Source organism: Sardina pilchardus, chromosome 18 (assembly GCF_963854185.1).
Source record: "Sardina pilchardus chromosome 18, fSarPil1.1, whole genome shotgun sequence".
NCBI classification, from domain to species: domain Eukaryota; kingdom Metazoa; phylum Chordata; class Actinopteri; order Clupeiformes; family Clupeidae; genus Sardina; species Sardina pilchardus.
The window spans coordinates 24,936,318-24,963,290 of NC_085011.1; the positions used below are offsets into that span (position 1 = coordinate 24,936,318).

A 26,973-nucleotide genomic window follows, 5' to 3' on the forward strand; every position below is an offset into this window, starting at 1 on the left:
TTGATTTAATGATGTTAAAGGTGCAAAATGTGGTGACCACCTGGATGCTGTTACACCTACAGTGGGTACGGGTTGAGAATGCACCTTCTCCCGCGGGACTCCCGAAGAGATCCCGCAGGCCGTCAAGCCGATTTTTTTCGAGCCTAAGGCAATGTACCCAAACAACCACCAGGTGGCAGAAAGTTTCATCCCGCATTTCAAAATGATGAAGACCGCATATCCGTCATTAGTCGACTCCTTAATCTCATTTAATCATTACAATGAAGGTGATGACTGGCGAAATTATTCAAACAACGTTTCAATGAACCATTGTTGAAATGAATGAAAATGGTTATAGAAAATCGCCTACAGCCTAACGCCGACACAGCTGATTCTTTGATTGATTCTAAGCTGTTTTGATGTAGGGGATGGGTAAACTGGCGCGCTACAAACATGCTACCAATCAAATGTAATATTAGTAGGACTAGCCTACTTAGACACTTTAGTCATAGGCAACGTTGCCATGTTAATTTGGGCTAGAAGTGCTTGCTTGTGGTGGCGCTCCTGTCCGCTGCTTCTCCCGAATTGTGTGGCAAATTTGTCAGCAATCAGCTTAAATGTCAAATCATATTTATTTCTCTTTGTCGCCATGGTATTGGGGGAAACGCGGAGAAACGAGATGGTCAGTCCTCGTATTTTTTCTTCGCGTTTCGTTATAAGAAATATATAAGTAATAGTTAGTCTTCTTCCGTATTGAACAGATAGGCTACGGGACGCTCTTTGTTCCGTATTTTAAGGAACTACTCAATGCACACACACTACAATGAAAAACACACAAAGAAATCACTAAACATATAGCCTACAACCTAATGACACTTTAATGCAGCGTTTCTCAAACTATGGGCCGCGAAACGTGGAGACTGCTGCTGGTCCGCGAGACATGGGGTGAAATTAGGTCCGGTGATCTGATAATTTGCTGCGCAATTGACCAAGCAACCGCGGACCGACAGAAAAAGAAAGGAAACGTTGCGGCGGAAATGCTTCCTAATTTGATGTGTTTAAACATAGAGACATACAATTAGGTGTGTCTGTTATTATGATAATTTTCGAGCATAACTGCTTGTCCATAGCTCAGTGACAGGTGTTAATAGCCTTGCCATAAGCACTGCTGCAGGTGCTTCTTTTATTATGCGGTTAGAGCATATAAGCGCTTACTCATATAGACTATAACTCAGGGACAGGTGCAAAACCACCAACTGGGATGGATCGAAGGGCAAGCAAGCACTGCCACACAACGTGAAGGCCTTTGTGTTGTCAACACTAATCAGAAAGTTTCCTACGATGGGGAGAAGTGGCCACAAGGACTGCATCGATAAGATCAACGAATACAGTAATGTTTTACAACCCAGCTGGTATCCGCTGTTCATTCCGACATATCCCCACTCGGCGGTAGGCCTAGGCCTATTTAACTTTTTTTTTTTCAAACAACGTGCCATTCCGACATGAGGTCATTAATAGGCTATTAATGTCATAACTATTAGGCTATCATTAGGCTTACTATGCATGGCTGTAGGCAGCTATGAGGCCACTGAGATCTGGACCTCATCGGTTTTGTGAAAGCCGATTGGAAATACTTAAGTTTAGAGCGAACGTTTCAACTATGTTTGCCATGGTAGACAAAAACACTCAAATAAAACAATAGCCTAAAAAATAACTGCATGCGTAATGGACACGGCTCTATATCCTAAATAATTTTCGAGGTTCGCCATTTGGTAATATGACCTATCCTTACTGACAATAATTTAGATTGAGCACAACTAAAGTTGCACGAAGGCAAAATACAGTCCTAAAAGCCTATTCTATATAGCCTGGCCAATATTGTAGATGTGCAAAAGCAGCATTTGCGTGCGTGCTTGCCGGTGAGGTGTAGCCTACAAAAATGAGCATAACATCTGATTATTAAAGTATGGCTATAGGATATAGGCTAGAGAAGAGTTGGTTTAAAATTCAAGTGTAGTAAAAAAGTTTGTGCACATCCCCGGTCAAGGTGCAGAACAAGAGTAGGCTAAATCATAAAAAAAATGGAAAAAGGTTCGCACACTTGAAATCCTTCTTTTATAGGATATAGGCTAGAGAAGAGTTGGTTTAAAATTCAAGTGTAGTAAAAAAGTTTGTGCACATCCCCGGTCAAGGTGCAGAACAAGAGTAGGCTAAATCATAAAAAAATGGAAAAAGGTTCGCACACTTGAAATCCTTCTTTTTTGATTTGATTTGGTCTTCTTCAGATTAAAATTCAAGTACGTGCGCTATTTAATCCCTCGAGACCGACTGCAGTCTGCTGACACAGCCAGACGACTCTCCCAACCCATTCATTCGTTTTGGCCGATATAATCCATTCATTCGTTTTGTGCGTAGGCCTATATAGATTCCTGCATGCTGCATTACCGTGACCCTTAGCCTACCTTGTGGATGATTTTTTCTCATTGGAATACAGCAGGACAGAATGCCTTTTATCTAACAAACGCAAAAGCTGAGATTGTTGGAAGGACTAGGCTACTCAACAAACTTGTTTTTCGTTTCTGGGAGATCTCGTTATCGTTTTGGATTGTCGGATTTTTATACTTATTGTTTGGACTTATGGACAATGAACTTTGAGGGGTGGTTGTTAGTGCTTTACAAAGCTTTGTGTTAATAAGTGTCGGTCCTCCTATCCTTCAGCTCAATGCGCGATGCAGTTGCGCATAGTGGCCACGAAGTCATTAACTGTTTACGACACAATACATGATATTTGTGTTTTTCGTTTCTTAGATTTAATGCATGTTTGACATGTAAACAGGCCTTCAGTCCGTTAACTTAAGGCCTTCTTTTGCATGGGGTTGCTCGCATCCGCCCGTAACCTAGACTATTATGTGCGTAGTGGCTGCATACTCTTATAATAAGAGGCAAATTGTTACAGGACAACTTAAACTGACTTCCCCAATGCTTCCCCGCAGCACATTACATTTTAATATAGGCTAATATAGGATGAACAAAGTCTATGCTATATTAAATCCAGTAGCCTAATAATTCTATGTGCCACGTCCGATTTCGCAAGTGATGTAGTAGGCTACGTTTAAACATCGACAAACGTCTGTGAGACTACCCATTTCATGAAGAGCAATTGTCTTGTGCGATCATTCCCCCTCCCCCACACTTGTCTAACCAGTTCCCTAGACATTATAGCCTACCTGTATGCGGCATTGGACGATTGCCTCCCTCCCCCCTCTCTCTCGACAGACACTTCCTGACACTAGGGCTCGGGATCATGACATCAAAACTTCGCGGGCACAGCCACATTGGCAGCTTCACTCCTTAGTTTACTATGGATTAGGCCTACTATGGATTTACTCCCGCCTTTTAGTGTGTTCCTGTTACTTAGTTTTTGCCTTGGTAGTATGTTGCTGTGTAGTGGGGTGTAACAGTGCAACCCACGATCGCAAGAGGAAAAGAATAAATCGCTACTATTTCTGCTTCTTGTCTTGTGCATCTGAATGAATGGATATTACGTTCAGTGCGCTACCAAATGGCGGCGATATTCCTAGAATGCAAGGCGTGTGCCCGAGCCCTATTATGTAAATGTAAAAATGTGTGTGTGTGTGTGTGTGTGTGTGTGTGTGTGTGTGTGTGTGTGTGTGTGTGTGTGCGCTGAACCACGAATTCACATATTAACTTTTCTTTTCAGCAGACATCGCAATCATAAAAAAAACGCAAAACTTTTTAATAAAATAATGCCTCTTGTCTTAATGGGTTCCGGAGGTTCGTAGAGTAAGTTTTGAACCCCGGTCGCTGACGTATGATTAAGATGCCTCAACCATTTACGCCACAGTTCGAGTGTCAATTTCTTCGCACTTAGCCAAGAAATATAAAGGATTCAGTCAGTCGAGTTCATTTAGCCTATTCGCGGCATGCACTTGAAACGCCGATCAAAAGTTCTGACATGTTAAACTGACGTTAGTCATTAATTCACCACATGATACAATGCTGTTATATTGACGCACAGTAGCCCACGGTAGTCTATGTCTATCTCTGAATAAACATGAACATGCATAACGAGATCCATATATTCTAAGTTGCTAGAAACTTCTTTTGCGGAGCTAGGCCTACTAGTCGATGGTTACAATGAATCACCCTCACTGCCCTATCGCATATCTGACCATCCATTGTTACACTGTTACAAAATGCGCGATCTTCTCCAATCATGTAGCCTACGGTTATAAGTAAAGTGACATGATAGGCATGTAGGCCTATTAAAGATATTTCTGTTAAATACGTTTTATTTTCAGTTGTCAAAAGTGGTGGGGACAAAATCTGTGATAAAGTGCTGGGTAAGCTACCCAGCGTCGCCGGTTAAAATGAACATGCCTCCGTTTTAAAATAGCCTATAGGCCTACACATTTCTAAGTATTCCTAACATAAATGTAGCCTAAATGTCCATCTTGTCCATCTCTTTCGTCTTCGCCTTGACAATAATAGCCTATTCACGGAAATGCGGTCTTGTAACCGTAATGAATTAATGAATTAATCTAAGGTTGCCTATATCGAGTCTTTCAGGTTGAATTGAAGGCTTCTAAAACCATTTTCATTAATTTCAACAATGGTTTATTGAAACGTCGTTTGATTATAATTTCGCCAGTCATCACCTTCATTTTAATGATTAAATGAGACGGATTAAATGAGACGGATATGCGGAGCATTTCTCTCCCTCTCCATTGACCAAAACGTTGCTCTGGCATCTCTGCTGGACTGACTGAGTTATAGGCTACGTCGAGTGAGAGAGCCAGCTGTGAGGTACGCTGTAAAACATTCGAAAACTCTGAAACTGCAATCTGACATGCCGAGCGTGATGTCTCTTTTCTCCGCTTGTCACCAGCGCGGTGTCTTCGGGTTTTTCCGTGTTTTCCGGTATGAGCCGAACCTTCCTTTTATTAAGGCGGTCTTATGTTGCCCCCTTGCGGTTGCAGTTTTAATTAAAGTCCCGATGCTTCGGGAGTCCCGATGTGCGGGAAAGAAAGGAGCATTCTCAACCCGTACCATCTGTACAGTAAACACGCTGTACAAATGGACTTCTGTTGAAGAAATTAAGGTTGAGGCCAGAAGAACACACCACAGCCTCAGCGAGAACAAAAGTGCCATAGCAAGATGCCAGGGTGGCAGAGGGAGGGAGTGAATGAATTAATGGAGGTACGGGAGATTGATGCAGGACAGATGACAGCTTTCTGCCCATTTGTCATTCTACTCCCGAACCTCTGCATTGGAATGCCATAAAGAAACATGAGGTGCTCGCCGCGTTTCATTATTCAGCGTTCACTCTTCCCAGCCAATCTGTTGGGTGAAAAAGCCTTCTCTTACTGTCTTAACGCAACGTATGCCAGCATGACCATGTTTTCCTTAGAGTAGTAGACCTCATGTGAATTCTCAGTGGGTGCCATTGTTAAGGGTTTATAATTTGTCTACAGTCTATGAAACCATAAAGGTCCCTCTGCAGGACGTAGGGACATAAGTACGGTTAATAGCATTGATTATGTGGCGCGTGTAAAAGTAATCTGAGTAGACTGGTGTTTCGAGACCAAATTGCGGGCTTTCCTTCTCTGGCCCTATGTGGCGCTACTTGACATTTTCGCTGATAAATCTGACTCTCTTCACTTCTACTGTTTGTCCAACATCCATGTAATGAAATCAAACACAACCCCGAGCCAAGCACTCTGCCGCAGCGCAGTGCCGAGCAGAATAAATTAGATCACCTGGCAGATAACATTTACAGAGGTGAGAGCAAACCTACTCCACACCAAGGTGGGCCGCCTCCACTTTGGAGTCTCGAGTGCGGTGACAATATGCTGACACCGTACACAAATGGCAGGCCAGCATGTCTTGTTCTACCGCAACAATGTGTTTTTTTTATTCCTCTCGCAAACATTTCAGTAGGCCTAATTGCTGGTATTTCTGATGGTTTGTGCTCAGGAGCAGAGCTACTAAAACAATCAGTCCTTGTTTCTTCGCCTCACCATAATTTCTGAGCTTTCATGAGCCTGCTGCGTATCTCAGTGTGTGTGTGTGTGTGTGTGTGTGTGTGTGTGTGTGTGAAGATACAAAAGACAAAAAAAAACATAGATTACTGGAAGAAAAGCTAGAAGCTAAGTGTCATTCATGTGGACTGCTTGTCTAACTTCTGCATTTGACTCCCTTGATTTGAAACTAAGGAACAGAAATCCATGTAGCTGTAATCATCATCTGTAAACTGCAATCATCATCTTTTTTTTCTTTTTACATTTCCCATTATTCTAAGAGCTACAGATTTGAGAAAGCTTTTACACATCATTTGCTGGTGACTGAAATTCTGAATACATAAGTGGGGCATTGAATGATCTTTGTCCAAGAAAAGTTATCAACATACATGTATTATGTCCAGCAAATGAAACAGATAGTAGTCAAATTTTGTTCAAGACCTAAACACAAAGAGAAATGGATGAAAGATATGTGAGAATTGGTAATGTAGGGTCAATCTTGCCGATGCTAATAGGGAGAAAATATCTTGTTTATCTCTGAAGTATTGCTGTCGATTTATTTTCTCACAGACTAAAAGACATGAAAACATTAAGACACTTAGACATTAGACCATATTTTGTGAAATTCATAATGACAAAGACGGCAAGCGGCTATCAGCGTTTCAAAAAACGATTTGAATGAAATATAACAGAAGACGAAAGACACAAAGCCCTCAGGCTAAATTTCTAACACTTGAAAAAAAAAAACCAACTAATCTGAACTCTGTAAGAATCTTTATCCAAACTGCCCCCCAGTGAGATGAGATACTGAGTACACTCGAGCAGACCACAGTGACTTTGTGCCTCCTCTAGCATTTAAACACGTGACGGGCATCACCCTCTGAAGTAAACTAACAGCAGCAAAGAGAATCCGTCACTACAACCGTGAAGTAAAAAAAAAAAAACATTCTGGGTCACTGGCTTTATTGCAAGTGTGCCACTGGGAGGACTTACTGTGACACAGCCTTGATTGTTTAAATCTCCTCACTAGGCAATCTTCGAGATCTACCATGTTCTTCCTGTCTGCACTGATTCCCCTCGCACTAATTTAAGAACTGCGAGAGATGTGATGTGTTTCATTTGGTTCAGCCTGCCAGAGTGCAAAAATCTGTAGGATGTACTGTACGTATAGAATTGTGCTGCCACAGACGTGATGTATAGGAAAAGGACCCGTGTGATCTGCGGAGGTGAGAAAGTGAGAAATTGGGAGCAGAGCTAGCTACCATCTGTCTGGGGCTCCAGATCGGCCCAGAATACTTTAAGTTGATTTTCACGAGTACGACTGTGGGAGTGTTTGGGGAGAGGGGGGTTGAAATGCAGGAGACGGAGAGAGCTGAGAACACTTACCTCACGGCGTTGTCCATGCGTGAGACGGTGAGGTAGGCGGCCAGGTTGGCGGTGTAAGACGAGCAGACGATGAGCGTGAAGAGCCACCAGCTGCCCATAACAATCCTCAGGGCCACCGAACCCATAATGGAGTCCCCACCTATCAGGAATGAAGGGGCCCAAAAACAGATCAGCACTTCCTCCATAACTTCCACTCCTTATGTCCCAGAGTCCCATAACCCTGAGCTGTGCTTGGCCATTTTGTCTCCCTTATTCATCCGAGTGCTTCAGTGTCTAGCACCTCCTTTCAGGCATCATTACTCTGTCCTACAGCTTGATTTTGGCACACTCCTCTGTCCTGATCTCCAGCGTTTCCGCTCATCTAAAATTCTTCAAACAACACACACACACACACACACACACACACATATACAGTACATACATACACTCACACACATACGCACACACAAATACAGACATACAAGTACACACACACACACAGAGAGTCTCACTCCAGCCGCCGATTTATTTTAACTTTGTTTGCTCATTCACTGTGGCCTTTCTCATCATCTTATCTCGCTGGCTTTTCAGCTCAGAGTTGGGTCCTGAGACTGAGACACATAAGCTTTTTTGAAAATGTCAATATGGGATTTCTCCTTTGTGGATAAAGTCACAGAAATGTCATCTGAGAGAGAGAGAGAGAGAGAGAGAGAGAGAGAGAGAGAGAGAGAGAGAGAGAGAGAGAGAGAGGGGGGGGGGGGTATCAAGGAATGGAATAGCAAGGAACATTATAAGAGCCATTGTCGTGACTGAAGTTTCATGTCTGGTCACTCTGGGATGTCTCATAAGCCCACAGTGGGGGAGATGCTGTGAGTCAGCTTTCACAACATGAAAACAGAGGTCATGTGCAGACCCATCGACAGCATATGTGTGGGAGGCGGGCTATAATGACCGCACAATAGGTGGACAATTACCATAGGAACTCCATCTCCACACAGCCCAAACAGTCCAATTGCCAAATTAATGTGAGAAGTTGTTTTCTCTTCATTCTTTTTTCTTTTTAAAGCATGTACTTTCATTTGACTGCAAAGTCAAACTGTTTGCATCAGGTTCCAAATTGCAATGCCTATGCCATGCCCTTGAGTGGAACAAGAGCAAAGTGGAATAATAGTAAAAAAAAAAAAAACACCCCAAAGCCTAAAAAAGAAGAAAGGTTTGTAAGAGCAAGTGATGGCAGCCTCCCTAAACGATAACCACTTGGCGTTTCAAAAGCAAGACGGGCCCAGAGCCAGACTTTGATAGATCCAGCTGCGAGGGTTCGGTGACACTGCTGAAGTAGTCATTTATCCAAATCTCACATGCCTGGATCGGACCCAGCAGACCTCATATTCCTCCAATGAAAGGCACCTTTGGAGAACTGAAGTCTGCAGAATGTCGTCACGGTGCAAGATTAAAAAAAAAAAAAAAAAAAAAAAAAAGGCCTTGTGTTTGGACCTGAATAGCTATGCAAATCGAGGGTGTTCCTGCCGATGGAAATATTTGATGAACAGCTTGCTCATTTGTATTTATTGACATTGGCTTTTTATGTCTGCCACACTGTCAAAACTGACATTTTCTTTCTCCATATTGCCTAAATCTCCAGAGCCCCGCAGGTTTATATTCCCCTTTTCTCTGCCCCTCACCATGGCCAGCCCTGGAATTCAGACCATAGTTTCTGACGTGCCCTCAGCTTACAATCATTCCCGTTGTACACGCTGCCAATATTTTTCTGTCCTTGGAGGAGAATACAGACAACAATTTAGAAGGCAACCTTGTGTTTTTGTCCAAAATCCCTTATTGCGGGCCATACGAGACAAGAGGAGCCCGCCGGTGAACTCACCCAGGGGAAAGCTGCCAATTTCATTCCTGGAGATGCTCAGCACAGATGGCCAATGTGACACGGTGAAGACCCAGCCCGCTGAGACTGGGGTGAGCATCCCCGGTATTTGCTTTTAATTTGATGCTTGATATTTTCTCAAATGACGCAATTTCATAGGGCCGGTCTTCAGACGATAAGACGCCTCGACTTGAATGTATATACGTTGCCACTCCACACATGGAGGCATGTTAAAGCCTCAGGAAAAAAAGATGACCTTGTCAGAGAGGTGACGTCACACTGCTTACATTCGGTGAACAATAGCATCAGTACATTAGCCCTGTTTCCTGAAGGCACTGCACCATTCATTCTGCTTCTAGACCAGCCTCATAAAACTTTCAGGAGGAGTCCTTACCACTGGAGTCTGAAAAAGAATCAATGGGAATTGTTTGTGTCTTTGCTACTCTCTAGTCAGGCCGACGGCGGGCCCTCTAAGACTCGCCCCTCACCTTGCTGCATGAAGGCTCCGTAGACGATCCAGACGGCGCTCTGAAGTGAGGTGGTGACCGACGGGGGCGGGTGGGGGCCGGGGAGGGTCTGGGCGCGGACGGACTGGATGCGGCGCAGCAGGAAGATCATGACCCCCACCACGGGGATGGCCGCCGCGATGCAGGCCCACACGGCCAGGTCGAAGGGCGCCAGCAGCGAGAAGATGTTGATGTTCTCCTGAGACTTCCTCATTAGGATGCCAACCGAGTAGTCCAGGTAGCGCTTGCTGAAATCAATCACGCCCTCTCGCTCCGGCGTGATCGTAATGGCTGAGATGGCCACGTCTGCCTTCTGTGATGAATACACACACACACACAAAATAAACATGGCAGCTTTTTCTTTTTTACGGTGGATGACCCAATCACCTGTATTTCGGGAGAGTGAGTGGTAGATTGTTGGGTAGATTGATTTATAGCACATTCAAGATAATTAAATCTAAAAGCACACTATTCAGTTTATGCTGTTGATGGTACAATCATACAATTTGGAGAAAAATATGCCCATGTAATTACAGACATAATATAAACTGGCATGGATTTTGGCATGGATTGTTACACTGAAAAAAGGTGTGTGTGTGTGTGTGTGTGTGTGTGTGTGTGGGGGGGGGGGGTTCTTCTAAGGACCACCTCACCGAATTTAAATTATATCGAACTTACAGTGCACATAAAGATCCATGCTCTTTCAAGCACAACTTGCCTTTCCAATGAGTTCTCCAATCATGCCATTCCAGGAACCGTTGGGGAGCAGGGAGCCATATTTGCCATCTTCTACCTGATAGATATCATACTTGAAACCTAAAATCCTGGAAAGTGCATCTAGCACATCGATGGAAAAGCCTTTGTAACGTTTGGTTTGTCCTAAAATATTTTCTGCCACCATCACAAATGGTTCCTCCTGAAATAAAAAGAATCAAATGGCATCAGGCAACTCAATAAAAAAAAAATCCTTTAAAAGGCCTTAATAAATCATGAATTCAGCTTTTCTTGGTGAGAGAAAAACAAGCATTAAATATACAAAACAAAACAGAACCAGATGAGGCTACTGCGTCCTTGAAATGGCTTATAGTGCTATAAGACAGAAGCTACCCGAGCCTGGCCTACCATATCGATCACACAGATAGAGGGCGTGTGTCTTTCTAGTGTTAGTCTCTATCAATAGCGCCGCCATCACGGCGCGCTAAAGACCAGATGACAGGACCAGAAGTTAATCTGAATCCAGGCTTTCTTGCGGCGACCACTGACCTGAAACACTGTGCTCACAGAGGCGCGGGATGCTTCATCAGTCAGAAATTACTTCTCTAAATTTCACTCAGGGACATTACGGGAGGAAAAGTGTCAGGGCAGGAGTGGACAGGACAAAGTGGCACTGAAATCAGCTCTGACTCGAACATCCCTCTTCTCAAAAAAAGAGGGACTTCGAAAAAAAGGGGCTTATACTTAACATCTGGGAATAACAAAATTGACTGCACCTAGACCAAGCTCAGGTTTACTCAGATAGCGAGATCAACACAATCAACATTAGTCAGTATCAGTAAATATATTAGACATTCAGTAAACATACACAATACAGAAAATGTATCACAGCCAAATGTCTGGGATGTGGGTGATCGTTTGGAGTACTGCAGAGGGAGAGCGGATGGCCTGACATGCCAGGAGAGAGTTGGAATGTGCTGCGCTGCTCTGAGTATCTCTATCAGTTGACCTACCAGGAGAGTCACCACTTTTAGCGTGACGCCATGCATGCTACTCTCCACCCGGTTCTCCTTCAGGCTTCCATTCAGACCCCGACTTGAGTCCCACGTGGCCAACTAAAAGTGACAAGAGAGAAAGAAAACACACAAAAAATGGGTAATAGCAATCATGCAGTATCACGGAAATCTTCAAACATAATGCATGTGTGCAGATCATAGACTTTATAAAAGAGGTGCAGACACACAGCCACCGCCACCTACGCCTATCATTTCGTGTCTGCAGTTAAGAGTTTGAAGGAAACCCCAGCAGGTCTAAACCCATTGTGTGGTTCGATTGGACAGGTACGGATGTAGCAATCATACTCTGGTGTGACACCGCATGTGAGGGCTTCTAAACCCACTCTCTGTGTAGTTCGACTGACTGTGAGTTAAATCTGACCCTGCTGGAAAATGTGAACGAGACAGACACACAATGTATTTATGTGGTGCAGGGGGGTATGTTTTTCACAGGAATGTTGCAGTGCAAATATTCCATTTATCTGTAGCTCATAGGTGGTAAACCTGGATGGTAGGTGTAGGCTGTGATATTGGTCGAAATTACAGATTGAAACAAACAAGCAAATACAAAAATAAGTAAGCTACATTTCTATACACAGCACTTCACTGAGGGGGTCTCCTAAAATGTCTTTTACTCAAAGAGCAGATAATTATAGATGCATGACAAAGAGATGGGTGGCCATTTTGGCATCAAAGGTTGGCTCACCAAGGAATGCACGACTCTATGAGTAGGACAATGCACTGTATCAACTACAGGTTCGTTTGGACAATTTGGACAAGGTGAACTGACCACCCGGGGATAAAATGCCTCTAAGCGCTTCTTGTTGTCAGGCAGCAAAAGATGACCCACTGTCTTTGAAATCAAATAGACTGAACAAAAAAACAATTTAAAACAGACAGCTCAAAAATAAACACCACATAAATGCAATACCTTGTGGCCACCTGGGGCATACAAATGTCTCTGACCATTCCATCTAATACACTGAAAAAACAGTGACAAATCCGTTTACCTTCATGAGTGATAACTCATGTGACATCTTGTTTATTTGAAAAAAAAAAAAAATACTGCAAGTCACAATAATATTAACACACCCACACACACACACACACACACACAAACACCACACACACACAATCTGGCAAATAAAGCTGGAAAGGGAAAGGAAAGAACAGAGAGAGGGAGGAGGAAAGAACAGAGAGAGGGAGGGAGAGAGAGGGAGAGAGAGAGAGAGATAGATAGAGAGAGAGAGAGAGAGAGAGAGAGAGAGAGAGTATTTTCTATGCAGTGAGAATGATGATTTAACACAATTATCCCTAAATTCATCAGGGGTGGGAATGACGAATCAATTACCATCGAGTGGACACACACAGCTGATGAATGTGGCGAACCCATTTGAGGTTGCTGCGACTGACAATCTCACCAGAGCTTTGGAAAACGGCTCACGCAAAACATTCGGTCACCAAGGCAACAGGAGTGGGCACCGTCAGGTAGAGAATCAACCAGTTCTCCCCTAACTTGCCACTCCACCCACCCAAACGCTGCGGCACACCGAAGGGCTATAACGAGCACTGCACAGCCCCCATCGGTCAATCACAACACACAAACAGCAATTCACCCTGTCTCCCGTTCTCATTCAGCCAGGTGACATACACGCTGATTTGTAGCTATTCTGTCAGGCTCCTCTATGTCAGCCTGCATTATGATTCGCTTGTGTCATACCCAGACATTATACTTGTAAAACTGTGATTTTTTCCTTGATCATAAACATTCATGAATTCCATCTACTTTCCATTAGTGTTTTCGCAACCATTGAAAGCAACTGCGGTGTGTATTCCAGCCACATCTGCCCCGAAGGAAACATGGCATTGAATTTTAATTGCTGTTTTGAAGGTACTGACAGGGTTGAGCTCCGTCCTACTGTCTCCTACTGTCTGGGCCTGAAGCAGAAAATGGTAACTTGAGTTTTAGGTTTCCATTTGAATTGCATTTATTTAAAATACATTCATTTGCCATTTTCAACAAAACTCTCTTCAACAAAAGACTTCTTACTTAGATTCTCAACCAATGCCACGGGCAACACACACACACACACACACACACACACACACACACACACACACACACACACACACACACACACACACACACACACACACACACACACACACACACATACACACACACACACACACACACACACACACACACACACACACACACACATATATACATATAATATAGTCTCAAAGTCTCACCCGCTTAAAATTCCATGACACATTCCCTCAAGCCAAAGCACCTCAGATAACTACTATATATAAAATAGGACAACTGCTTTTGCTTGAGCCGAGATTAGCAATAACATCTCACCTCAAAGATCTATGAACGATTATAGATAATGCACCTGGTGGTTCAGCGATCCATCTGTCATAACTTTCACACCTCCAAACTCACTTATCCCGCAGTATCTCTGTCTTGACAAATGCATTAGTGTGCTAGGGAAACAGTCTGTCAGGCTAGGCGGTAAGGTTTTAACCCCGAGTCACTTGCACTCATATCAGCGGCGGGTTTGACCCCAGAGTCCTCCGGCACTGACAGGATGACAGAGTCTTTAGCACCTGGCTAGGTGACGTGTTCCATTAGTGTGCTGTGCTGCGTCGACTCCGTCCAGAGGCATAAAAATCTTCGTATTCTCTCTCCACGACACCGGCACCCCCTCACCCCCCCCCCCCACGCTCCACTTCTCCCTACCCAGAAAACCTGATGCGGGCACTCAGGCTGGCTGGAACCCCCCAAAAAAAGCCTGTCAGCGCTTACTTTTGTCCCCTTTCTCTTGCCATTGCTTATTAAATTCTTAATCGGCCGGAGAAAGACGAGACACTCTGACGGATGTGGACAGGGAGCGGGTGTGGCAGGGGAGTGACAATATAGGAGGAATGCCCAGAGGGTAGAGGCGCCCGACAGGGCTTTCTCCCCAGAGCTGCGTGTTTGACTGTGTGGGGCCAATGACACGTCACTCTCTGAGGACAGAGATAGCCTTTGCTGGTGTGACTCAGTGTTCTATATAAAGTAAAATAAATAAATAAACAAATAAAAAAAAGAGATGCTTTTTTTGTTTATATATTAGAGAAAAACTACATTACTGTAACCATTCTGAAACTTTTTATTCTTCTTCTACAGTTCTGTCTTTGCAACCAATCTACACTCTGAAATATCCACCATCAGTTGGATAAGACAGTACATCAGACTTCCTTTGTAGTTGATTCTTCCCTGCATGGAAGAAGACGCCACATCATATACAACGTGTCAACCATTCAAAAAAAAGAAGATAAGCTTCCTTTGGTTGAGATGTGTGCTGCAGGGAAAAAAAAGCCTTTGTGCAGCTAAACCTCATTTAAAGGCATCGGGGTCTGAATCGGCAGGATCTGTGTTAAGAGCGAAAATATCTTTGGCAGGGTCTATGAAGAAGATCCTAAGATGTCATGCAGAAGTACGGTACACATACAGGGATCCGTAGGGACACCCCTCTGTATTCCCTGCTGGGGACGATTATAGAGTCTGATAGGGTAGGAGGTGGAACAAGCCAGCATGCAGTCAACCAAATACCACCGAAATCCACGGAGGAGAAAATAAAGTGGTAGTAAAACAGTGTGCTGATGGGAAAAGGAGGAGCTGCACAAAATACTGCATTATGATCTAAAGTTAAACACCATTTAATTTAGCTGTAAAAAAACTACAACCATAAGTGCTATACAGCGCTGTATATTTATGCTGATGAAGATAACATAGCTTTTTCTCAACATTTCCAGGCTTTTACAGATGCCAGCAGCCAATGCCACCACCAATTAAATGTGAAATTAAACATACAGGGGTGCGATGAGTTTGATAGGATAACTTGTGATAGTGAGAAGAATGTGACTAACAAACCAGACAGGTTATATACCAATCCAAAATGCACACATACAGATGTAAGAAGATTTATTTCTATACTGTAGCATATTTCTTTTTTTTTTTTTCATTTTTATTTTTCAAGTTTTTTCTTTTAAACAATTATACATAGCGCAACAGCACAGCCATGTACAAAAAAGCACAGTAAACATAATACAAATATAAGTATCCTCTATACCCACCCCCACCCCCACCCTCACCCTCCCCAATCCCCATGCATCCTCATCCTCATAACCTATCTGCACAAGTTTATTATTAAAGTAAAATTAACATACATCTTGCCAACCCTAATAAAAGAGAAAGAAAAAGAAGGGTCTACCCCACATACATAGAAAAAAAGGTACATAAAAAGCATAGGCATAAATAAAACTAAAACTAAATGAATAAAAAGTAACCCAAATAATAGTAATTAAATACAGGTAAGACATTTAGTTATCCTCATGGCCTTACTCCTCTTCCCAGTCTACCGCAGACACCTTATCAAAATAGTCCATGAAAGACCCCCAGGTGGAATAGAATTCACCCACGTTTCCTTTAAGAGAGTATTTTATCTTTTCTAGCCTTAAATGATACATGACATCTTTAAGCCATCTGGTGTGGGATGGAGATTTTGGGCCCTTCCAGTTCAGCAGAATAAGGCGTCGAGCCAATAAGGTTGTAAATGTCACTACTGTGTGAGATCTTCCTGACCATAGGAGGCGGGAGTCATCAGGCTTGGTCCCAAATAAGGCTGTGACTGGATGAATTTCAATATCAATGCCTAAAGCCTCTCTAAGTGATGCAAATACCGCATCCCAGAATGTTTGTAAGCAAGGGCAGGCCCAGTACATATGAATTAGGCTAGCTGGAGCACCCTGACATTTTTCACACAGAGGGTCTATAGAGGGGAAGAGTCTCGCCAATTTCACCTTAGAGAAGTGCAACCTATGAACTATTTTAAATTGTAGCAAGCCATGTCTGGAGCATGATGAAGATGCATGTACCAGTTTTAAAATTCTGCTCCATTCATCCTCTGAAAAGCTAAGGCCCAGGTCCTCTTCCCAAGATGTTCTTATGTTGGCTACTGTCTGTGGGTTTATGTTGCTTATGAAGGTGTAAATGAGGGAGATGGCACCTCTATGTGGCATTGTTATAACCAATAGTTCATCCAGTGGTGTTGGGGAAGGCAGATGGGGAAAAGCTTGATAATTATGTTGGACAAAATGCCTAATCTGAAGATAACGGAAATAGTCAGAGGTCTTAAGGTTATATTTCTCAGAGAGCTGACTGAAAGAGGCGAATACCCCATCTACATAGAGGTCTTGTATGTGGCAGATGCCATTTGAGTGCCAAGCTCTAAAAGCCAAGTCAAGCTTTGAGGGTGTAAACAGATGGTTATGCAGTAGTGGTGCCCTGATTGAGATACTGTGTAAATTAAAATGTTTTCTAAATTGTGCCCAAATCTTGAGAGTGTGAGTGACCACTGGATTGTTAGTCTTCGCATTTGTGGATTTCAATTGTGCCGAAGCAAGGGAGTAGGCTGAAATGAAATTGTTTTCCATTCTGACCCAACTTGGTGCCCTATCTCCCTGGTTGAATGTCCTCCATCCTAGAACTTTTTGTATATTACATGCCCAGTAATAATGCAGAAGGTTCGGCAATGCCATTCCCCCCTCCCTTTTTGGCCTTTGCAGATGAGACTTCTTAATCCTAGGATGTTTGCCAGCCCAAATGAAATTTGACATGGCCCTGTCCAGTTCTTTAAATTTGCTCAAGGGGATAAAAATTGGAATATTTTGAAAAAGATAGAGGAAACGGGGAACAATATTCATTTTAATTAGGTTAATACGCCCCACCATAGACATAGGGATATTCCTCCACCTGTCCATGTCCTGTTTACATTTCTCAATTAGGGGGGAGAAGTTGCTTTTAAATAATTGGCTATATGAGCGAGTAACAGTGATACCCAGATATTTAAATTTTGAGGGCACAGTCTTGAAGGGTAAATTTGGTGTTGGTTGGCTAAGAGCTGCGTTGTTAACAGGGAACAATTCACTCTTTTCCAGGTTGAGTTTATAGCCAGAGAGTTTTCCAAACTGTTCTAGAATGTTGAGAATGGCTGGTACAGATATATCTGGGTCTGTTATGAAAAGCAGAATATCATCAGCATAGGCTGAAATTTTGTGAGGTAGCCCCTCTCTAATAATACCTTTAAAAGTCATACAGCTCCGGAATGCCATTGCCAATGGTTCAAGGAAGATATCAAAAAGTAGGGGTGAAAGAGGGCATCCCTGTCTGGTTCCTCTTTGAAGAGGGAAGTATTCAGAGGGTATATTATTGGTGCACACTGACGCCAGAGGGTTTGTATATAATAATTTTACCCAGGATATAAAGTTTGGGCCAAATCCAAATTTCTTCAATGTTTCAAAAAGAAAAAACCACTCCACCCTATCAAATGCCTTCTCCGCGTCTAACGACAAGACCACTTCAGGTGCCTCTACAGTTCCCTTAGTAAAAACAATGTCAAAGAGCCTACGGGTATGGGAGGAGGAATGTCTGCCCCGTATGAACCCAGTTTGATCAGGTGATATGAGAGAGGGGAGGACTCTCTCAAGACGTCTAGCAAGACTCTTGGCAATAATCTTATAATCAACATTAAGAAGGGAAATTGGTCGGTAAGATCCGCACAGTGTGGGGTCCTTGTCTTTTTTGGGAATGAGGCAAATAGATGCTTGGCATAGTGTGTGTGGCAGACGGCCATTTTCTAGAGATTCTAGACACATGTTTTGCAGTAGAGGTGTGAGATCCCGGGAAAACTTTTTGAAGAACTCCACAGGCAACCCATCAGGACCTGGGGATTTTCCTGATTGCAAGCTAAAGATAGCGGCCTGAATTTCATCATGTACCAGAGGGCGTTCTAGATCTGCCCTATCATACTCATTGAGTACTGGAAATTCTAGGTTTTGGAAAAACGCTGTTATGCTCTCAATATTTGGGTTGCATTCGGAGGTGTACAGGTTGCTATAATAGTGAGCAAATGTGGCATTAATCTGTTTTGGGTCAGTGATGAGGTTCCCAGACATGTCTTTGATGTTTGATATATGGCGTGAAGCATACGACTGACGAATTTGATGGGCCAGTAATTTTCCAACCTTATCGCCCTGTTCGTAAACCAGATGGCGTGCTCTAAGCAACTGGTGTTCGGCCTCTGCAGTAGATGCCAGGTCAAACATGCTTTGTAATTTTAGCCTTTTCTGATATAAATCCGGAGAGGGAGATGTGGCATGTTGGATATCTAGATGTTTGATTTTGTCTGATAGGTCAGATAGCGTACTTGAACGAAGTTTTTTATTGTAGGCAGCAAGGCTGATAATATGGCCCCTCAGAAATGCTTTGAGTGTTTCCCAGAGAGTTCCAAATGTGGTCTCCTCTGAGGAGTTTGTATCCATAAATACCTGTATATGTTCTTTAATTGCGTCTGTAAACTCTGGGTTGGACAACATGAGTGGATTTAGGCGCCAGGTTCTGTGTGGTACAGGGCAGTCAGCGAAAGTTAAGTGAAATGAAACAGGGGCATGGTCTGAGATAGTGATACTATGATAAGTTGTCTGTCTAACCGAAGGAATTAATTTAGTGTCCAGCAGAAAAAAGTCAATTCGGGAGTAAGTTTGGTGTACTGGTGAGAAGAAAGAAAAAACCTTGCTATTTGGATTTACAAATCTCCAGGGATCAAACAGACTGTATTCCTCCATTATATGTTTGATGGCAGTGGCCGTTTTAGATAGGGGAATAGCCCTTGGTGAGGATCGGTCCAAAGCAGGTTCTACAGCACAATTAAAGTCTCCCCCTATTATGAGGACGTGGTTGTCAACATTAGGGAGGGTGGAGAAAAATTTGTTGATAAAGTCACTGTCGTCCCAATTGGGCGCATACACACAGGCCAAAACGACCTGCCTGTTACACAATTGTCCAGATGCAATAACGAACCTACCATCTTTATCTGGTATGACAACTTCGCTAACCCAAGGTATACCGTTCCTTATGATAATGGCTGTCCCTCTAGCCCTTGCGTTAAACCCAGAGTGGATGATGTCCCCTATCCATTTCCTTTTCATTTTAAGGGCCTCAGTTGTGCGTAAGTGGGTTTCCTGTACAAAGACTATGTCAGCTTTGAGTTCTGCAAGACGAGATAACACCCTATTCCTTTTGACTGAGTTATTCAGGCCCTTCACGTTCCATGTGACGAAGTGTATATCTCTAGTGTTACTCATAGTCTACTTAAAGGCTTGTTTGGTTACCATATTCACTGGGGATACTAAACTAAAGAGAAAAATCATAAAAACAATAATAAGAAACAAAGGAATCTTAACGATTGTAGGGTATGGCAATTGCTGATTATTGCTCAACATGTGCTAAATAGAAGACATAGGCAGCTTATGTGAGTGATGCATAACCCCCTCCCCTCTAAGCACTTACCCGAACAAAGTGCATTAAACCCCCCTATCTTGGTGGACTTGCTTTGGATATAGCTAATTACCATGTTCCTCCACTTTACACGTCTCCCATAAATGGAGGATTATCTTTTTAAATTTACCAATTAAACAATCTATTGGATATAACCGGTCTTAGTAATCAGCAGAACAACACTATTATAGTAGCCTACACTCATAAAGTCATCCAGGTCCCAATAATACTAATAGCCTAAGCATCTTATAAAAAATGAACATGAACAAATGAACAAAAATACACATTTATCTTAATAAAAATAATCTACCTGAGACTTTTGTTTATGCTAGCAAAGAAGGTAATGTATTGTTCAATTTAGAGGACAAGAGTGATTCAGCTTAATCAATCAGTCCAAGACTCACAGTACCAGAGCATTAGGTGAGCTCCACGGCGGCCGATGATTGACAGATGATGTTAGCCACATCAGGACGTCTCCAAGTCCTGCTCCGCACCTTCCGCCGGCTCGGATGTCGCTGTGGTGGAGGCCTGTTGATTTGCGATATGTTCTTTAACGAACGCACTGGCCTCCAGCGGCGACTTGAATTTCTGCTCTGCTCCTTTGAATGTGAAACGCAGTGTCGCGGGATGGACCAGGGAGTATTTCAGGTTGGCCTCTCGTAGAAGCTTCTTAACTGGCATGAAAGCAGCGCGTCTCTGAAGCAAATCAGCGCTGAGGTCCGGGTAGAAACTTAATTTGTGCCCGTGGTATGAAAGCTGTCCGGAGCGTTGCCAGGCGAGGCGGAGGATCAGTTCTTTTGTTCGGAAATGGTGTATACGGACGATCATAGCCCTCGGTGGTTTGGACAGATCCAGCGGCCGTAAAGAGCGGTGCGCCCGGTCAACCTCCGGTGGCTTTGGAAAACTGTCTTCCCCAAACACTTCCATCAGCAAGGTTTCCATGAAAACGGAGGGCTGAGGACCTTCAATTTTTTCAGGCAGACCTACGACTCTAATATTTTGTCTGCGCGATCTATTTTCCAAGTCATCCAGCCGTGAACGCAGTTTCCCCGTTTCTGCCATCAGGTCAGTGTAGTTCCTCTCCAGGTCTGAAACTTTACTGTCCACTGTACTAAGACCCTCTTCTAAGTCTTGGATTTGTTGACCTTGTGTGGTAACTGTAACATTAAGTGAGGCGATTGTATTTCTTAGCTCGGACAAAATTTCTTCTTTCATAGAGCACACATCTGACCGAACCTCATCTAATAGCCCTTTAAGATCAGCGTGGCTAATCGGTGAAGTGTCACGGTTAGCTGGTGAGCTAGTTTTCCCCGGCTCTGCGGTATTCTTGGCTCTAGATTTACTCATCTTCTCTCTTGCCCTCGGGCTCAATACTGAGGTAGGCTAAATCACTTTTCTGACCGGGTAGACCAAATAGTTGTCGTTTTATGTCGTAGAAAATATGAAGTAATTGTGAAATTGTGTGGAGCGCTCTAACACACGTCTTCACTCAGCCATGACCCGGAAGTTCCCTCACTGTAGCATATTTCTGTGCATATCAATGACACTGGTTACCTTAGATTGGTTTGGAAGAGTGTCCACACTAACTTAATGACATGGGACTTGTGTGATTTGTCCCTTTTCATACAGCTTATGCTTCATCTTTATGAAGTCCAACAGATGGAACCTTACAGTGATGCATGGCATTAAAAAATATAATTAATGTACAAAATACTTTACCAAGCACCATTGACAATGAGGACAGTAGTTTAATTGTATTTTTGCAATTTCCTGGTGTAATACACCACCCTCCACTGCATCTTTAGAGTTGTTTATGTGATTACAGTATAGGCATAAGATTTTTCATCTACAGTGGAATAAGTAGCAGTAATGAATACAAATGTGAGATAACTAGATGTATGACTTCCATGAAACTTGCCATGCATTCATAATCATCCTACACTTCAAATTTCATACCGTTTTGAAACTGTCAGCCAAAGATACCTGTGATTACAATGCCTCGTTTTTGCCTTTTCATTTTTAACTGGGTGGCACAGGGGTTCAGGATTTGACTGATTAGCTTTGCCGATAAGCAAGGCACTTCCTCATCGCTATTTTCATGTCCGGTGCCTTTTCTCCTCATGGTGATTGGTGGCTGTTCCAAGCTGTTGCAAGGCACTATTCCCCTCAGTCTAGGGGTAGGGTGAGGGTTGAGGGGGTTAGAGTTAGGAATAGGGTAAAGGTAGAGCCTTTTAGGCTGTGCTGCCTGGAAGGTGCCATTGGGGGCAAAAAACACCATTGAGCTCATCCTACTGTAGGTCCTATGGTTCTTGAGATATTCACAGAAGACTATGTCCGGACTACCCTCCTTTCAGAGGGTGGGGGTGGTGTATAGGGGGAAAAAAAACAAAAAAACAATCCCTCCGTGTCATCCTTGCGGGGCTACATGCAAATCAAGTTTTGTGTCACCCGGTCTTTCAGTGTCCCGGGAATCGCTGACGGAAATTCACTGAAAAATGTCTTTAAAAATGAAAACATCTGCAAGAAAAAAAAAATCCTGATTTAAACCTACTGTATATGATCACTTCACTATCACAGCGATCATAATAAAGTAATAACAATGCCCATTTTGTTCATTTTGACTGAACGCCTATGTGCCATGTACTGTAGCTACAGTTCTCTAGATTTACGCTTTTATGTTGACAAAAAGCCAACTCTTTGCCAAGTTTTCATCCCAAGATGAAGATGTGTATTTTTTTCATTTCCATACCCCAGGCAGGTTTTCGTCAACTCAAAGAGCCTTATTCCAGCTCAGAGAATCAAAAATGGGCCTTGAGTGTGTGTGTATATGTGTGTGTGTGTGTGTGTGTGTGTGTGTGTGTCAGAGGGACATAATGGGAAAGCAAGAGAGAGAGAGAGAGAGAGAGAGAGAGAGAGAGAGAGATCAGAAACAGAGGTTTAGACAAGGCAGAACCATAAAAAGTGAAATCTGAGATCTATGGGTTATTTTAAGATCGTACATTTCAGCTGGGACATTGTTATGTACTGTGTGGGCTGGCTGATGGCTTTATAAAATATCTAGAGTGCAGAACCTTTTGTGAATTGAACAAGGTTTTAGAGGGAGTTATGAAGAGTGTGTGTGTGTGTGTGTGTGTATGTGTGTGTGTGTGTGTGTGTGTGTGTGTGTGTGTGTGTGTGAGAGAGAGAGAGAGAGAGAGAGAGAGAGAGAGAGAGAGAGAGAGAGAGAGAGAGAGAGAAAGAGAGAGAGAGTGTGTGTGTGTATGTGTATGTAGCCTTCACTATAAATTGTTTTATTCTGAAATATTTTCAATGAACTGCCAAGGAGAATCCAGCAGATACAACTGTGATCAGATTGTGTTCAGAATCACACCTGTTGTTCTCTGACTCGCTCATGACACACGTCACATGAAACTGTACGATTCCATCTCAACACCCATTCTTCTCTGCGCGATAGCTCATAGACTCTTCACTCAATCCTACCTCTAAAACAATAAAATAACCTCATGATAATAGATGCAAACTAGCATCTTTCCTTACAGGATGTTGTGGAATACAAATTAATTTCTCCCCTATCTGAGACCTATCTATGCATCGACTAAAATGCCACATGCAGACAGATCGTCTTAAAATTCAAAATAGTGTGGAGACTGAGAGATCTTTGTCTATGGCCAAGACTAGGAACAAGCTACTCCTTTAAAAAGTGCATTAAGGATCACTAATCTCTAATTGTCTAATTTAGTGTCTAATTTAAATGCTTTGGGATTCATGATTGTGCAGCCAGGCCATCACATTTGATTCTGGTTACAGACAGACCAGGTGTCACGTAAGAATTAAAAAATCATTAGATTTCTAGATTAATCTAGACTAAGGAATTAACAATTAACCAATGCTGGCAGTAAATAGGGGATTATACAGGGACTTCACAAACATTTGCTCTGCATAATTAAGATGATACCAAATATACTATAAAAAGCAATGCTTAATTCAAGTACCTTTTGAAATATTAAAATGATGTCATGCACTCTCAAACAAACAAACAAAACTGTTATCCGGAGTAATTAGTGACTTTATTTGCTTAAAGTGCTGACTGCGGGCAGAGAGAGAGAAAAGAAACAAAACATATTTTCAATGGAGATGTTTGAAATGGAAAATATTTTGTGCAGCTTTTTTCCCCTCTTGTGAAAGCAACCTACTGAAGTGGTGGAAGCTTGATGCCGGTGCTTTTTCAGACTTTTCACCATCTCCCCATAATTGCATCAAGCCAAATGACTGAAATTGTGGTAGAAGAGAAATGAAAAAGTGAGCACCGACGCGACGCTGACTCAGTCTCAGATCTCATCTCGTTTAAAAGATTGAGATGTCACACTGTGACAGTATCTCTTACACCTCCCCTTCCCAGAAGAAGACGTAAGTCCATGACAAGTCTTATGCAGTATGATACCTGTATTCCTGTTGCAGGAGGGAGTTCACCTGTGAGGTTGTGTCCAATTGACAACAGATACGGCTCACACCTTATAGCTGACCCTAACATAAATAGCTATTGCCTGAGTTTGTTAGTGATTGTTATTAATGATAATGTAGCTTATTGGTATTACTAAATTTCTGAAAATGCATTCATAAACCATTCTATTACCACTGTATGTAATTAATGACACCTCCTTACAGTAACTTCCCCCATATAAGCTGTGTATAAGCCGCAGGACAGTGTTTTATGCAAGTTAAAATAAACAAAACCATATCAACTGCCCCCCTGTATTAATCTCATAGCTGAAGACATTTTGCAAAATGTATAAGCCGCGGCTAATAGTCTGGGAATTACGGTACATCAAGAATGAATATTGAACACATCCATATCCATTCAATAGCTAGAACATCCAGGCAGCTACAGAGCTCCACTCTGGGGGACTCTTTAAAGTTACGCAGCGTTTTTTTCTTTCTGTTCCATCGATACTAGGTGACACTGACAAACAGAGATCTATGCATGTGAAAAATCTCTGGAGTATCCCTTTAATTGCAGCTAAGGTTGCTATGCATTGAAATGGTTTATAAGCAAGCATCTAAATCAAAATAATGACGAATAGAGACTGTTTAGCACTACAATGCTACAATGGTAATTATCAACAATCACCAACAAACAAACTGGTAATGGTCTCTGTTATTCATTGTGTCCTGTTATCATAAAGTGTTACCAAAAGCAAGGAAGCAGAAATACATTGTGAAAGGGATGATTCAATGTGTCAGTCAAAAAATGCTCTTTATATTCTAATGCTTACAGTATATGCCAAGTTCATGTAGGCTATGCATCTCACACACAGACACACACACACACACACACACACACGAAAGGAAATGGTTGCCATGTGGTAATCTTTAAAAAGGAGAGTTATCAAAAGGACTGAAATGTCTATCTAATCTAAGGCTGTCCATTGAGATGAACTGTACACTCAAACAGGATTATATTCTGTTGCTAGTGTCTCTGTCACGTTCCATACCAGTATTATCTAATACGATACATTATCAACAAAGAGTCTTAGCTACTTGTACAGATATGCAGCATTAATGTTTATGTTCTATCATTACATGACAGTGAGAGAGATAGATAGTTAGAGAGAGAGAGAGAGAGAGAGAGAAAGAGAAAGAGAAAATGAGAGAGACAGATACCCGGGTTTCCCAAAATTGTTAAGAAGCTCTTAAGTGCTAAGAACTTCTTAGGACTTAAGTCCCGTTGTAAGAATGTTCTAAGAACGCTCCTAAGAAGTTCTTAGGACTTAAGAGCTTCTTAACGATTTTGGGAAACCCGGCCAATATATTCCAATACATCAACAATGGATCCTTCCGTTTTAGTACGCCTGCTACATTTAACCATTATGGTCATGGAGTCCTGTTAAATCCGCTTAAAAAGGTTAGCAGGAAACACAAATGAATATTATTGATTGAGTACTGAGGATTAAGGCAATTATCCCTCTGCTCTAAATACTAACTATTTATGAAGTGCAGGCATCAATATCGGAATCCACTCCATCCCTTCTTTTAAAATCACACAGGATCGCTACTAATCATATTCCCTCGCTGACATTGAGCAGCAATACACTTTGCAGCAAAGGGTTGGTCTGTCTCCAAACGCAAGTTCGCAACACACAACTGTAATGGAGAGAGACTGTAATGGCTTTACATGCATAAAGGATAACAGCTTCCTGCTCATAATGTACAGTATGAGCTTGTCCTAATGTTGGGATGAAGGTGTGGATGAGAGGTTTATGGACATGGCACTCAGGTATGGCGGTCCGCGCTCACACTCACTCACTCACTCCGGTCCACTGTGTGTGGCCTTACTTATCAGAATGTATCAGCGTGTAGAATGATGAGATAAGCCTCCGTCACTCTGGGCAGGAGGATACGAAGTACTAATACTAATGCAGAGTTATACACACACACGCACACACACACGCACACACACACACACGCACACACACACATAATATAACATTAATCTGTATAAGCCTGAACCTCAGAAAGTGTGTCCAGAAAAGATACAGCAGATATTGAAAGTATACAACCGAAAAAAAGTACTCTCTCCAGCCCGTTGCACACAGCCCTAGAAAGCACAGCTAACATTAGGACATAAAAGAGCATTCATCTGCATTCATCTGCATTCGCAAGTCGGCAGTCAGGCTGGCATCACATCCAAATAAGCTGCATTCACCACATCTGTAAAATGCCACATTCAAAGCCAATATAGGACAGACGGTTTACATAAGCTACAAGATGAAAACATCTTGCATATATTACAATAAGTTGCATAAACTAAATTAGGGGGGCAATGCAGGAGTTAGCTACACACATAACATTAGCGGATAAAACTACAGTTAAGTGAGTATATAATAAGATAATTACCTACCCAACAGAAGAACTGCAACGCCAACGACATAAATAGACACGCTTCAGTTTCCTGAGGTGTCACCATTCATCCTTGCCACTCTCAACAAGTTCCTTATCTCTAATGTTACCAGGTGGAGAGGATAGCCAACTCAACCGGAGGCTAGCTTAT

General features: G+C 42.5%; 1 protein-coding gene across 1 annotated transcript in view; it reads right to left on the reverse strand.

Moving 5' to 3' along the window:
• Nucleotides 1-26,973, reverse strand: part of grid1a (glutamate receptor, ionotropic, delta 1a) — a 115,087-nt gene that overhangs the window by 21,970 nt on the left and 66,144 nt on the right. The window contains exons 7-10 of the mRNA XM_062519572.1: nucleotides 11,495-11,596; nucleotides 10,486-10,683; nucleotides 9,750-10,080; nucleotides 7,407-7,545 (exon numbers count right to left, since the gene is read on the reverse strand). Of these exons, the coding sequence (XP_062375556.1) occupies nucleotides 7,407-7,545; nucleotides 9,750-10,080; nucleotides 10,486-10,683; nucleotides 11,495-11,596 (770 nt within the window). The remainder of the gene's footprint in view (nucleotides 1-7,406; nucleotides 7,546-9,749; nucleotides 10,081-10,485; nucleotides 10,684-11,494; nucleotides 11,597-26,973) is intronic.